The following is a 15,215-nucleotide window of genomic DNA, read 5'->3' on the forward strand; positions in this document are numbered from 1 at the left end:
CCATTTTATGATAGAAACTAGGCTGAATACCAAGCCCTTAAGCATACAATGTAACTAGACATGGCTGTCTGTCTGTCTAAAGAAGGCCTCTGTCATAATGGCTTTGCTGATTTGATTGCAAGCACCCGAAGTGCTCGGAAACCACAGAGTTTAAGAGGACTCATTTTAGCTGGCACAGTTCTAATGTTCTCTGTTCATCAGTTCTTGACTGGCCATTAAGCTCGGTCTCAGAGCAGTGGCATTTATCAAATGGACAGTTGCCCATTAGCGAATAAGCAAAAAAAAAAAAAAAAAAAAAACCGGAATGAGACAGAAAAAAGCATTTAATTTAAAACTGCCAATTGGGTTGGAATGGGATTCCTGGGGGTGAAAGGCCACCTTATTAGGAGGAAAAAATTCATAACAAGGTTTCACTCCGTGGGTGAGTTGGATGGCATTTTATCTCATTTTAATCTCAGTTCATCTACTTTTGTACTGATGGGAAAGAAAACAAACCCTCCAGCAGTTATTGGCCAAAGTGCAGCATTAAGTGGAGGAGCCAAGAACAAGAACCAGCAACTCTCAGCAACTATTAGGACTTCATGATCATTCTTATTTATACAGAGACATAAGTGTGCGTGGCACTCTACAGACAATGACAGACCATGTCCTGGCCCCTCAAAGTATTTAGGCTCCTAACTTCTGTTGAAATGCCTTTGTGGATTTGGGTCTTACAGTCTTTAGCAGTGCGGATTGTGCAGCTTTCATGCCCCACGTGCTAAGCAGTGAGCAGAGCTACACCACTGTTCAGAGTTTATTTTCTGCTGGAGTATGAATCTGGTACAGCGTAGTATGACGTAGTCCTGGCTAGAGGGAGTGTCTTGCAGGCAGGTATTATGTATTACTGGCACCCTAAACCAAACCTGAACCAAGGCCCAGGTCACAGAATCACATCGGGTGGAGATGGAACGATCTGTGAGATTATGTAAGCCCCCGCCCCCATCATGCCAACCAATGTACAGAGGGATTATTCTCTACAGTGGGCTAAATTGTTCTGGGCCATTATGTCTCTTTCACCCTCCCGTCTCCTCCATCTTCACACTTTGCATAAGTGCCAGAGACAATCATGGAAGCTCAAGGCCTGCTCCCTGCAAGCACCGCAGGAGTGCGGCCCACCCCACAGAGGAGCACAGTCATGACCCCACCCCTTTGCCTGTGGAGCTGGCTGGGTATGCTGCCGGGAGAACAGACTGCAACCTTTAAAGAGTTGGTGCACTGAGCATGTCCCCCGCCCCCCAGCACAGGGAGCTTGAGGAGGGATTGTATGTTCTGAGGTCCTCTGGGCCAGGCTGGCTCTACACAGCGCCCAAAGGGAGCCAGTGTCTTCCTAGCACAATCTGGCTCTCGGTCTCCCCCCATGGGTTCAGGAGCCTAGTGCTCACAGCAATGGGAACTGCCCCAAGGACTGAATGCCTTTTGCCAAGGGTCACCAATAATACAAGGGGCTGCTCAGAATGGCCTGGGTTTGCTGTTGTGAATGTTATTTTAACATGTGACAGTGCTGTGATGTGTATCCAGCTATAAATGCCCTGAGCTAACGCACTTTACTCCATTGGAGAGGCCGGTGTGCAGAACACTAGATGTAACACAAAGAGTAAGCTGAGAAGATTCACAGGTTAGGGCTATCACATTATAAACAGGCTGCTTTGCTGTCATCTAGACTATTCTCAAAGAGGCAGGGGCTTCATTGGTCACATCTGGACTTTATAAAACCTGCAGGGAGATTTCTAAAGCAAGGGTAATAGGGACTCTACCCACTCCCCCGGCTGGGTGAGTAAGAGTTGGATGCTCAACCCTGGGAACAACTAAGCCCGGAAAGACACTAAACTCTTAGGCTGGGGTATTCAAAGGGAGTTTAGCCCCCAAATGCCACTGAAATTTCCATTGGTCTTTCCTTTGAAAACCCCAGGCTTACTGTTTTAATGGATGTGAATTCAAATGACTAGTCTGTGCAGACAGAGCAGGGACACAAGAACGTTTAGCTTTCCAGACACCACTAGTGAAAACAAAACAGCCTCATTTCTGCCTTAGTGCAACGACAAAAACGACTTTTCAGCCATGAAGCGCTGGAAGTGAAGTCACTTAGCGCAAAATGTTAGCGTGCTCCTTTGCCCCTACATCTGAATCAGGGCCGGCTCTGGCTTTTTTGCCGCCCCAGGCAGCCAGGGGGAGGGCGCGGGGGGGGAGGGCGGCCAGAGCGCCGGGGGGAGGGCGGCGAGCCCGGCTGTGGCCCCACTCTCCCCGGCGGCCCGAGCGCCGCGCCGCCCCCCTCCAGGTGCCGCCCCAAGCACCAGCTTGGTTGCCTGGTGCCTGGAGCCGGCCCTGATCTGAATTATCTCCCAGTATGTTGCTTGGGTTCCCCCACTCACCCCTCAAGGCTTTGAAAATTCTCCAGTGAAGGGATCTTTCATGATACCTCTTGCAGCGGGACACTACTCTTCCAATAAGAATTACAATTTAGTTCAGCATTTGGTCTCTATCCAGTTTTCACAAATTACTCGCTTTTGTGGGAGTAGAAAAACCACCTCCTGGCATCAGGACCATTTCTTATGTGTTAATATGATTTTCTTGGTAGATATTTTAAGTCCTGTTCGTTAGAAACTCTTTTTATGACCTGTTGTACAAAGGTCGTTAATGGTCATAAAATAAATGATGGATTGATCCCTTTAAATATTTCCAACAGCTGTGTATATAGAGAAAGCAAACAAAAACGCAAAAGCCACCGTGACTCTAGTGCTCTCTTTACACTGTGGTTTCTTTTCTCTAGGAAACATACCACTTGATTATTGCTTCACCTAACTTGCTATGTGTATACAGGATAGGCAAGGTATATATTTATGGCCAGAAAAAAAATACAGGGCTTTGTAAATTGCCTTAGCTATCTTGCTCCAAGAATCAGACATATCCCCAAATTCTGTCTCCCTCATGTTCAGTACTGACTCACTGGACCTATAAGAAATGTATCAGCAAAAAATCAGTGACCTAACAGGTAACTCCTGTACTATCATATTGTCAGGCTTAAACCTTGAAGGTGATTGGTAAAGGTACAATGAAAAAAGCTGCTGCATACACTGAGTGTAGCTAGTCTAAAACTCACACTGCAAGAAAGGTTTTAGCTGCAAAGCAAATGCCATTTGCTTTCTGTGACCCCCGAGTTTCGGTGATGCAGTATCTTCTAGCCAGCAGATCACCAAACTCCTCTAGCTGCATAGGGCTGTGCCAAATAGACACAACCAAATTCTAAACTGCAAAATCTGAGGATTTCATAAAATACTTCTATTTTCAAGCAAAAATGTATTTTTATTTTTGCAAGTTAGTTCTAATGAAGATCAGATTTGCATTCACACACACTTTTTGAAATGTTATGTTTTGAGATGAAAACTTCCAATTTATGAAAAGTGAAATGAAAACTAAGAATAATTTTTCCGGAAGTTTCATGAGAAAGCATTTGCTAGTTTGCTCAGCCGTCGTACTAGAGCTAAGCACTTGTTACTGTGGGTAACATACACACAACTTGTAACAATTGGATCTTCAGGAGGTTTTTCTTCTGGGAATGAGGATACATTGCCAGCAAGCCAGTGATTCTGGTAATACAGTGTCTTCCTTAGAAGTAGCATCTTTCAGAAATAGCCCTTCCATGAAGGCTTAACAAATGGGTCAGCACCATCCCAGAAAGTTACAAGTCTAATCATCAAAGTACCCAATGATCAGTGAATGCCCATGTATCAGGTACACAAGTCATTATGGCTGTACCATAATCATCTCTGCAATCTGCCCACATGTAAGGAGAGTCAGGGAAGACGTGTGGACAACAGTGCAAAGAGTTTGCTCTGCTAGTGCATTCTCTGAGACTGATGCAGGATGCCTAAGGTGACTCAGAAATCTTAGCCCAAGCTGTCCTTCAACGCTTCCTCCACACCAGTCCTAATGAGGCAGGTGATTTTTATTTTATAATCTTCCCTACATTTTACCTCTTTGTTTATCAGTTCTCTTCATCCACTCAAGACAACTGGCATCCTAATGGCTTCTGACCACTAGCCAAACAAGAACGGCAAGCAACTTTCACTATAGCCTGTGTCACCATCACTTTATTAACTGTCCTAGGTAATAACTGGTTGCTAAAAAATACCCAGGTGAATTAAAAGACGGAGGGTGCTTTCTTTGTTATTTGACACGGGTGCTGATGTAGTTAACTAATACATACCACTTCTTAAGGACTCTGCTAAATCACACGCTGGATTTTTGCTTCTCTCTTCCAACACAAAGTCTAGTTTTACAGATACAGTCTTTGAAACTGGAAAAAAATTGAGCTCTGAACCATGTATTTATTGTCAAAATCCTAATTTGAAAGAACAATGTAGCATGATGTATCTGGCAACTGCAGCAGGAAAGAAAAGACTTAGGGGAGGAAACTTCTCTCAGAATTAGAGACTTTCATTCTTTTAGTTGTTATATGCACCAATATAGCACAGCAATGTTTGATATGATTTGCAAAGCTGCCATGCTTTCGTGCGTCCTACCCCAGAAACGTTCTCTGTAAACAATCGTCTGTTACAGAGAAAGTCTCTCTCTATATCTATGCAAAGGAAAAACAAAAGGCCTGTTCTCTTATTAGAGCCAATTATTTCTATCACTGTAAATACTGTCTGTCATTCTCTTACTGTATGTCTGTCAAAACAGGCATGGCTGCACGTACCTTATAATGTGATTCTGTCTCCTCTTCCTGAGTAGAACTGGAGGGAGATGGTGTAGCAGATTTACTTCCTGGGGGTGATGGGGAACCATGGGTAACACCGCTCCTCATACCCATCTGAGAAATCAGCTGTGACTGGCTGAGGGCACTCATGTGACCGGCTAACATCCCTGGTCGATTGATCAGGGGGACTTGACGGTTGGAATCATAGGAAGTGGCGTCTGAGTGGACCATCTCCTGGATCTGAGTTAGGAGAATATTACTTTTTAATTAAAAATGTATTTTATTTATTGTCTTATAAAATTACTTTATGATGAACTATTATTGACTGATTTAGAAATTATATTACAGAACTGGTAGAGAAAAATCTTCTTCCCTGCCCCTTTCCAAAACAAGAGAAGAGAGCGAGTTGGGCAACGTGTGCTTGGGATTTCTCCTTTTGATAATTTCCCTGTGGGAAAACAAGGGTTACATCTACACTGCAGCTAGGAGGTGTAAGTACCAGCTCAGGTAGATGCAGACACGCTAGGTCTGCTTGAGCTAGCACACTAAAAATAGCATAGCAGTGTGACTGTGGCGGCACGGCTAGCTGCCTGTGTACATCCTTAGGATCTCAGGTGGGATTGTGCCTGGGCGGCTAGCCCAAACTGCTGCCTCAGCTGCTGGGGCCACCCCGTGATGCTATTTTTAGTGCATTAACTCAAGCAGAGCTAGCATGTGTACGTCGACCTGAGCTGGGAATTACTTCACCCAGCTGCAGTGTAGATGTACCCTAAGGGATTACAACATAAGGGCTTAAATTGTGCCAGCAAAATGCGTGTGAGCATGTGAGTACCAGCAGAGAAATGCTTCAGGCTGTAATAGTGGGAAGAAACTTCCCCCAAGGGCAGACTACAGCCAAATTGTCCAAAGTGAGGGTTTTCACACCCTCCTCTGAAGCACCTGGTCCTGGCCACCGGATGTCAAACTAGCTGGGCCAACCAATTGAACACACACACATGTTGTGCGGACACATCGTAGGCCCTTGTGTTTGAAAGTTCAGCCCTGCTCTGCTCAGGGATGCAGCTGCAGAGAGTTGCGATTCCTCGCGCGCTGCACATGACCAAATACAATGTGTTATCTCTTAGAAAACTGAGAGGCTCAAAAAATTAACTTCTTCACGTTTACCAAGTTACCACAACTTCTCGGTTCCCCTGCTCTCTGGCTTAAACAGAAAAGTACAAGTAGAAATAAATAAATACATCATATACTCTGGAGCAGAACAAGCAGAAGTCCCCGCCTTTCCCCAGACAGGCCTAGATTTGGCTTTAGGTCAGATAGCAGAACGTAAGTAGGTTTTGTTGCACACGTTTGTTATTTGACCGCACTGCGAAAACACAAATTCCAACGTAACCAGCTGAGGATCTGGCCCAGTGCTGAGATATCATTAGGGAAGTGACTTCAGCATAGTAAAACTAAGAAGATTCCAAGACCCAGAAGCGACTGTGTCCCAGACACAGGGAGTCTCACACACAGTTTGCTCTCATGTGCTGTACAGACTGGCCCAGGCACACAATGGGGTGTGTTAAGAATGATGCCTGAGCCTTACTGCCAAGAGCCTTACCTGACACTGCTCTGACTGCAGCATCCCTTTCACAGAGGTTTATGGACTACCTTTTAATTTGCTCAATAACAGTAAAACAATTGGTGCAAACCCTCCCTTTGTCATCAAAGCCCTGTGTTTACAAAGAGGGGTGCCATTCTGGCAAGTCTGAGCCCCCGGACTGGCAGAGAAGTCAAGAACTTTCTGTATTTATGTACTTAAAACATGCCACCCAGTGCTCCAGACACTGGAACTAATGGCACGAAACAACAAACACTCGGACCAATATCCTGCTCCCCACACATCAAAGACTGCCACAGATACCCCCCACAAAGATCTGACCCTGCTCTATCATACATCCTGTCCCCCAGAAACCTGGGCCTTGTCCCATCTCCTGAAGGCCAGCAGATTCGGGTTCTGGCAGACTGAGGCAACAAGCAAATTCCACAGCCAAGAGGGCCAAGGATTTCAGAAGTGACTATTGATTTTGGGTGCCCGACTTGGGACACCTTAAAGGCCCCAAATTTACAGAGCGCAGGGACTCAGCACTTTTCAATGGAGGCAGCCAAAACCATGAGTCACTTTGGACAATCTTACCCTAGGACCCCTCACTGAGACGGTTCTGCTTCCAGCCCCCGGCCATCAAACAGGATGTGTTCAGAGGCACATAGCACTGTGCATGATCAGACTCACGCCACCCCAGCAGGATGCCCAGATCTTGCCTTCAGGTGCTGCCGTCGGCAGTGTGGCGTGTACATGTGGTTCTGCGGGCTAAGTGTCCTCCTGAGCTCCCTCAGGATCCCCTCTTAATGTGACCACAGTTGAAAATCAGGATCTTCATCCCATTAGCCTGCAACCACCACAGTCAGACTGGATCCACGAACACAGAAAACAAACCACACCCGACAGACAGAGCAAGACAGATCCAGCGTGACCCTCTAACTCCCCAACAGAATGGTGACGGCCTACTCACGCCAAAGGACAACTTACAATGTAAACCTCCATACTGTGAGCAAATTCCACTTCAGTCCATGGCTGCAAGGGAGCAGCATCACACTCACACATTCAGGGCCACGTTCTGCTCCTACAGAACTCAATGGCAAAGCTCACATTTGTTTCTATGGGAGCAGGATTATGAGGAAACAGGCAGCAGGATCGGGCCCATAACAAGGGAACAGGCTTGTTTTGCACATTTCAGCAGCTCAGCCCTTTCCCAGATTCAGAAGATAGCACGTGCTGGGGCCTTATCCAACGCTGCAAGCACATCAGACACAACCTGCAAAAATTCATCTTTGCACCTGTCAGGAAAGTAATGTAAAACAACAGACAGAGCCTGCTGGAAGGGCTGAAATTATAATTGCTTGAGGGCCAACTGCGTGAAAAGGTGAAAAAAATGAATACTATTATTTTGGGCAGAGAATCTGTATGTTCAGTTCGCATGGCAGATTTTAAGCCTGACATCTGTACATCGCAAACACCAGCAATGAAAAGTGCTACATAAATCATTAAAACGCAGAAGGAAAAGGAGTGAAATGCCAACAGATGCTTAAATACTCCCAAGCTATGCTAGGGAGAGAGGCTACGGTGAGGAGCGTTACTGCACGAAGAGCTAAAACGCCTTGTTCACCAACAAAAGAAATGTTCATTGTCTAGCCATTTTCAGCCTTACCATTCTGCCATCCACCTCTGAACAAGCCTCAGAATATACAACCAGCCCAGTCTCAAACTGAAGGCCCTTTGGACATGGATGATCTTCCAGGCTGTTGTTCATATAGTGGGATACCATGGTGCCAGGCAGAGTGTGGGAACCTATATACTGAAGGGAGAAAAGACAGATAAAATAGAGATATAAGGCCAGATGCTCAGCTGGTGTAAATCATTGTAGCTCAACCGAAGTCAATGGAGCTAGGTTGATTTACACCATCTGAGAACCTGGCCCATAATCTGTGTATCAAAGGCACTTCTAGACCACCCCATCACACAGTAACTGAGCACTGACTCACGGTAATCAGCCTCAGGAATATAATGCGTTCATGAAGAAGAAATCCTGGAGAGGACTGCTGCACCTGCTCAGATCATGCCATATGATAACAAGCCCTTCCCACTGAGAATGAGCTGTACTATTAGGAACATCAGGCAAACTTCAAACATGATGTAAGCGGCTGCAGCTCCACTGAAGTCAAATGGGTTGCATCTGCTTACATCTGGGCTGAATTTTGTCCAACGTTTCTAATTCCAATTGGCTTTTCACATCTTCCTTCAGGCTCTGGGAATTGCAGTAAAGAAATGGCTGTAATCTACGACCATAAGGAACCCAATGTAAGAGAGTGCAAACCAGTTCCCAACTTGCTTTATCGCTCTCTTAAAAGTTCCTTTTTGTGGACTTTAATGTTTGAAGTTATATATTTCGGATCAAATTTCCAAAGGGCAGAGGACCATATACATACAGACACCAAAAATACACAACCTTATTTATGCATGCAAATTCTAGAGTTCTGTGCATAAATTTGGCAATGCATTGACCCAATTTGCACCTGCAGTTGCATGCACAAATAGAGGACAGAGTTGCCTTTCTACAAATGCAGCATTATTTAGTGGATGAAGCACAGGTCTCTAAATGAGGACCTCCTGCATTCTACCCCTGACTTTTTGCATGCCCTTGTACTTTTCATAGAGATGACTTTCCTGTCATCTGATTATCCAATATACACAGAGTAATATCTGAGCCACGTAGCAATCACACCAATAGGACAGTGAGGGGTTACTGAAGGTCCAGACTCGATGTAATAACAGAATAATAACACTACTATGATGTGCTACTTGTTTGGATCCAAGGTTGTAGAAAAATAGAGCCTTCTTCAGGGCATTGACCAAAGACACTGAACACTTTACTATATGGACCATTTGTCTGATCTAGCAGGGAAATTCCCATGCTCCATTCTGCTCTCCTCCATCACAAAACCTACCCTCCTGTGTCTATGGGAGGACTGTGTGGAGTCCTCACTGTACTGCCTGTTACCCAGTGAAGCTGGCAAATCTGAATAAAAAGAAAACGAGTTTGTATACCTCTCCCTCAATTAATCCACTATCTCCCCACCTTCTCATTTGGGCAGCTACGGCCCGATCTTGGAAGGACTTAGGCACACACTGAACATTACAGACATGAGTACTTTTCATAGTCAATGCAATTATTCGTATTTGTAAAGTTAAGAACGTGTCTAAATTTGTGCGGAATCTGGACCTAAGCCCTGATATCACTGCAGGCCTGATCCCACAAATACTTACTCACACGAGGGATCCTTACACATACAAGCAGTCCCAATTAATCCAATATGACTACTCACATGAACGAAGACTACTTGTGTCAGTAATGCTTGTCAGATCAGAACCTAGAACAGAATTTACTCTTGGGGACTAGTCAAATAACAGCAGACTCAGAAGTGCCCGGAAAAGCTCACACAACCGAAATCTGTGCTGCCTTTCCCAGAGAAAACCCTACCAGGATTCACATTAGGCTATTTATCACCTCCCCCTCCCACATACAGATTAAACAATTACCCCCCACCCTATAAACAAGGCCTATCCACATGTCACTGTCATCAGCAGTGTGCCAGAGTTCTCTTACTAATTTCAGAGACAGGGCTAAGCCAGCTACTTACGTACAATCTGATTCAGCCACAGAAGAAGTCAGCAGGAGGGAAATCAAACACAGTCTTAAATATCTTCCAGACTTTTTCCTTTTTATATTAATCTGATTAATGTTAACATGAGTTTAAAGACCCAGGGCTTTATTTATTAACAATCTTCGTTTCCGATAAGCCCACTGAGGTGCAATCTCTCATTAACAGGGGAGTCCTGCCAACCCCATGAGCAGCACATAAAGTAAGAAATGGAGGGAAGAGCTGCTGGGGCTCAGCAGGCTTCAGTGGAAATAAATCCAAACGTAGAAGCAGATTTACTGGTGCAGGTCAGGAATCGAGAGCTCTTCCACAACACCAGACAGCACACTCCGCTCATGCTTTCAGATCATACACGTGGGGGGAGAACAGATTTTGACAAGAGCAACCCCTTTCTGTGTTAATTACTTAGTGCTGGGATTTAACTTTCAAACAGCAAGGGAAAGGCGGGAGAACGGGGACTGTCCAGCTAAGACATTCCCAAACTGTGGGGCTCGCTGGACAGCTGACTGGTCACCAGGCACTGGCCCCTCCTCCTCATTTCCAAATGCTAAATTGCTCTGAGACAACTACAACCACATCAAATACTTGCCTCCTAAAACTTTTCCATCTAAGCAATTGCTGTCGTGGCAGCAGGGATGGCGAATTATCATGAATGGGAAAGGAGGGGCCAATGAGACAGTTTCTGTATGAAAGATGTGGTCCAGGTTATGAAAATGTTTGTGAACAGCAGGTTTTGCATGTTGCTTCTGGGAGCCCTATGCTCAACAGCTATCTCAGGATACAAGCACAAAAAAGATGGGTGGGACTGATTCAAGCCCCTATCTGTGTATTTAGTAAAATGAAATACTGCTCAACAGCCAGTCTCTGTTCACCAGAGGCCTAGGACTAGGGCCCTGACTCAGCAAGGGATTTAAGCACGTGCCTAACTGTAACCGCCAGAGTTTAGTCCCACTGACTTTAGGGGGACCACTCGTGCTTACAATTAGGCACACATTTAAGTACTCTGTAGAACTGGGGACCAAGTCATGAGGCTCTTGGAAATGGTGTCGGCCTGTCTACAATATTTCATTCTACAGTTGTCTTTTTAACAGTGAGGGTGATTAACCATTGGAACAAACGACTAAAGGAAGTGGTGGATTCTCCATCTTTTGAAGTCTTCAAATGAAGACTTGATGCCTTTCTGGAAGATGCTTTAGCCAAAACAAGTTATTGGGCACAATACAGGAGTAGCCGATGAAATTCCATGGCCTCCGTTTTACAGGGGATTAGACGAGATGATCTAATGGTCCCTTCTGGCATGAAGATCTCTTGATCTTTTAATCTAAATGAGGAGGGTGCTGCAGGTGCATTGACTGAGAGGGCTAGTGATCCCCAAAATGGCACAGTAAGGGCTATTGCAGGTCAGAAATGGAGTGTATTTGCTCTAGGCAGAAAATTCTTGGGGGCCAGGAGAGAACTGTAATAACAAGGGGGTGAGACAAGCAGGACTGAGGTGAGGGGCAGAGCTGGGTGTGGGGAAGCTAGTATGGGACCTGTCTGGCTCACACACACTGAGTTCAATTGCAAATTTCAAAGGAGAAAATGGTAAATTTGTCTTGGATTTTGTCAGTTTAATCCAGACCTTTCATGTTCAAGATGATCTGCCAGCTCCCTAGGAAAAGCATAATTTATTGTCCTTATTTTAAATTTAAATGAAGAAAAGTTTATAAAATGTGTGTTTTATAAATGGGGAAGGCTTTAAAATGTGATTTAAAAAATCCTAAAAGCTAAAATAGCTCATTCTCATTTGCAACCATTCCAGTCTCTTGGGTAAATACTGTATTAAGACAATTTTAAAAACTCTTATTATGTGGGCAATAGACCACAACGGCTCCATTTATCCATTAAATATGTAATCATACATTTTTTCTTTAAAGTGCATATTATTTATGCAGCAGAGCAGAACAAGTCCAGGAGTGTAATTATGGATAATGGACACGTGCTACAAATTCTTATGAAAAATTGTGGGAATGAGTTAGGGCCTGAGCCAGTGCCCATTGAAGACAATGGAAACACTCCCACTGACCATAATGGTCTTTGGACAGGTCCCCAGAGAGTTTATCCAGCAGGTAGGATGGAAATTTCAGCAGCTCTGCTTTCTGTTGTCTTTCAAAGACCCGCATATGATTTTCTCCACCAAGCCCCATGGGACTCTGGGAGAAATTGGGACTCCAGAAATACCAAAAAATTGCAAACCTCCATAACAAAGGGTTGGCAAAATCCCTTCACAACAGGAACTGGCACATTCCCTGCCATACTCTCAGAATGCTCCTTAATCGGTCAGGATCGCCTCTGCCTTGTTTAGATTAAATTTCAGTCAAGCTCACTCCCATCCGGCTCCCGGCCTCAGCCAAGCACTGAAAAACTGAGACACTGCACCTCCTGCATTCAAAGAAAAGGGGACAGTGCTGTGTATCACCAGCCTACTAGTAGCACTGCCGCCCAAACCACAGCACAACCGCCACCTGCAGCCTCAGATACACATTGAACAGGTGGGCTGACAACACTGATTGCCACGGAACCACCGAGGTCACAAGGTGCTTTGCAGACACTGATCAGCTCTCACAACTTCCTAGGGACAGCATCCTCATTCTTGTTTTACAGATGTGGAAACTGAGGCAAGGAAGTGACTGACCCAAGGCCACCCGGTGAGTCAATAGCAGAGATGGTAACAGCTCCACAATGTTCTAATCCATAGACATTTATTCTAACCTCTGCACATGCCTCCTTCTTAAAACAAGGGAGACCAGTATTATTGGTTAGTAGTGACAGAAGACCAGCAAGTTAAGCACGGCATCCTCACTCAGAGCTATTGCCTGCAGAGCACTCACGGGGTCACATCTGGAAGGTTACCTGAGCAACCTGAAAAATATATTTTGAAATAATCCTGATGCACGATATGGGGGAGCAGGTTCCAAAGGTGGGAGGGAAGGGCAGGTGGGCTTCCAACTGGGTCTGCCCTGCTACTGAACTCAGAAAGCTGAGCTCCAGTCATCATTAGCTGATACACCTGGGCAGCTTCTTATTTAAGTGTCTCCCAGCCCTTGCAGAGTATAAAGATTGTCACTAGCACCTGGAGCCAGACAGGCGGCCAGAGAAACACATGGAGGACAGGGGCATGTTCAAGGAGAGAGTATTTCAGCAATCCAAGCTGGAGGTGACAGAGGCACAAGTAACTGGGTGGATGGCAGAATGGTCTCTTCTCATCATGGAGATCATCACCTGGGGGGATTCTTCTGCTCCCAGGAGCTTCCAACAGACAGCACATCTTAGCCCACAGACCTCCTCCAAGAAAGGGTATCTGCATCCTCTCTCTCCCGAGACATCTCTGTTTCCACTTACCCTTTTTCCTCTTTGCTGCTTACTCTTGGTTCCTCTCTCCTCTTCTTCATGCAATCCTGCAACTCAGCCATCAAGCACCCACTCAAGTAACTCTCCGAATCATGATAATGAATGCAGAGAGTCAATGGCACGGTCCGCACTCCATAATCTCCTTGCTTACTGCATTAATAGCTGTTATTTTTCATTCATGACCAGGGCATTTTTACTCAGTGAATGACAGGAGTCTGCACTCAATTGCCCCGACCCTGCCAACCCTTCCTCAGAGCAGTCCGACTGAGGCCAGTGAGCTACTGACGTCGGCAGCAGCTGGCCCAGCCTTTGTCACTCACTAAGCTCATATTCTTTTTCTGAAGCGCATTTTTCAAACAGACAAAGCTGCAGCCATCCCCTGCACGCCCACTCCCTTCATTCTGCATGGCTTACTTTTATATACCTTTACCACAATCATTGATTTTTTAACATAGGCTGTGATGGGCAGTATTCAGTGTGAAGACCCAGGAGATACAGTCCTGTGTATTCCAGCCTCTCCTTTTTGGAGACCTACATTCAAGTTCTGCTCATTTCAGAAATACTAATAACTTGGATGATCTCCACTCAGCTTCTAACCAATAACTGTGAGTAGTTTTGGCAAAGAAGGAACCTTTATTCAGAAAAGGCCAGGGAGAAAAATTCCAAGTCTCCATTCCTTCCGTCTCTCCCAAAATGACCCACCTGCTGGCACCAGCCTAATTAGCTAAATAAACAAAGCAACAACAACTGCCCCTAACCAGAACAAGGGCACTACAGGTCTGTTGCATCTTACGCGCATTTAACTTGCGCGATTTCAGCTTTATGAGGTCGGCAAAAACAAAACAAAAACAAACAAAAAAAGAGAAAAATAACCATTTTAATACTGTACATGTAGTGCGGGCAATTCCGCCTGCCATTCAACTCAGTGTAATTTTGACTATATGCGGTTTTCGCTTTACGCACTAACCGCGGAACGGAACCCGCGCGTAAGATGAGACTCGCCTGTAGTATGATGTGTTCCCTTTACAAAAGCAAGCCCCCCTTTACCTTCCCAGGGATAAGCACCCCATCCCCGATGTTATCTAACTCTGCTTCCTGTCATGCTGAATATAATCTATGATGTAGGCTCACTGGCGCAGGCTCTGTGTCTTTATTCTCCATAAAGCTCCATATGCCCTGATGGAGCCATATGCAAATACATTCATAATTAAATCATCATCATGAGCATACTGTTAAAAAGGCAAAGAAGAGAGGACGGCCTAGTGAATACAGCACAGGTGTGGGTCATAAGGAACCCAAATTCCATTCCTGGATCTTCCACAAACACCCTGGGCAAGTCATTTCCTTTCCCTGTACCTCAATTCCCCCAACTGTGAAGTGGAAACAATGATCTGAATTCTGCTCTCCTATGTGTGTTTGTGGCTCCCACAGAAAGAGAAGCTGCACGTGAGTATCTGAGGGGGAATTTGGTCCTGTTTATTAAGTGCACTGGCATCCTCGCTACATGGCACTACGGAAATGCAAACTTCTAGTCTCCAAAGGACACATTTGCTGCCTCTGTTTATAAGATGTTATGCATCTCAGAGGAACACGAGTAAAATGTGATGTAGTAGTTACTAAAGTAATTAAATGCATCTTACTTAAAAGATTCCCAAAGGCTGCTCTAATTCAAAGCCAGCCTCTTTTTTTTTTTTTTTTTTTTTTTTTTTACAATATTTTAGTTTTTTTTTTTAATGAATATGCATATCAGGCATATAAACACTCCAGCTAATCCTCCAAAAAGGACAGAAAATTAGGTTGACAAACTGCACATGCTCTGAGCTCCTTGTTT

The 15,215-nt window shown here is 45.0% G+C and overlaps 1 protein-coding gene across 2 annotated transcripts in view; it reads right to left on the minus strand.

Annotated features, from left to right (window-relative positions):
• Window positions 1-15,215, minus strand: part of TOX2 (TOX high mobility group box family member 2) — a 256,959-nt gene that overhangs the window by 48,969 nt on the left and 192,775 nt on the right. For both annotated transcript variants that reach the window (XM_065414429.1, XM_065414431.1), the window contains exon 4: window positions 4,736-4,975. In XM_065414429.1, coding sequence (XP_065270501.1) covers window positions 4,736-4,975 — 240 coding nt within the window. The remainder of the gene's footprint in view (window positions 1-4,735; window positions 4,976-15,215) is intronic.

The sequence above is a fragment of the Emys orbicularis genome, chromosome 12, assembly GCF_028017835.1.
Source record: "Emys orbicularis isolate rEmyOrb1 chromosome 12, rEmyOrb1.hap1, whole genome shotgun sequence".
NCBI classification, from domain to species: domain Eukaryota; kingdom Metazoa; phylum Chordata; order Testudines; family Emydidae; genus Emys; species Emys orbicularis.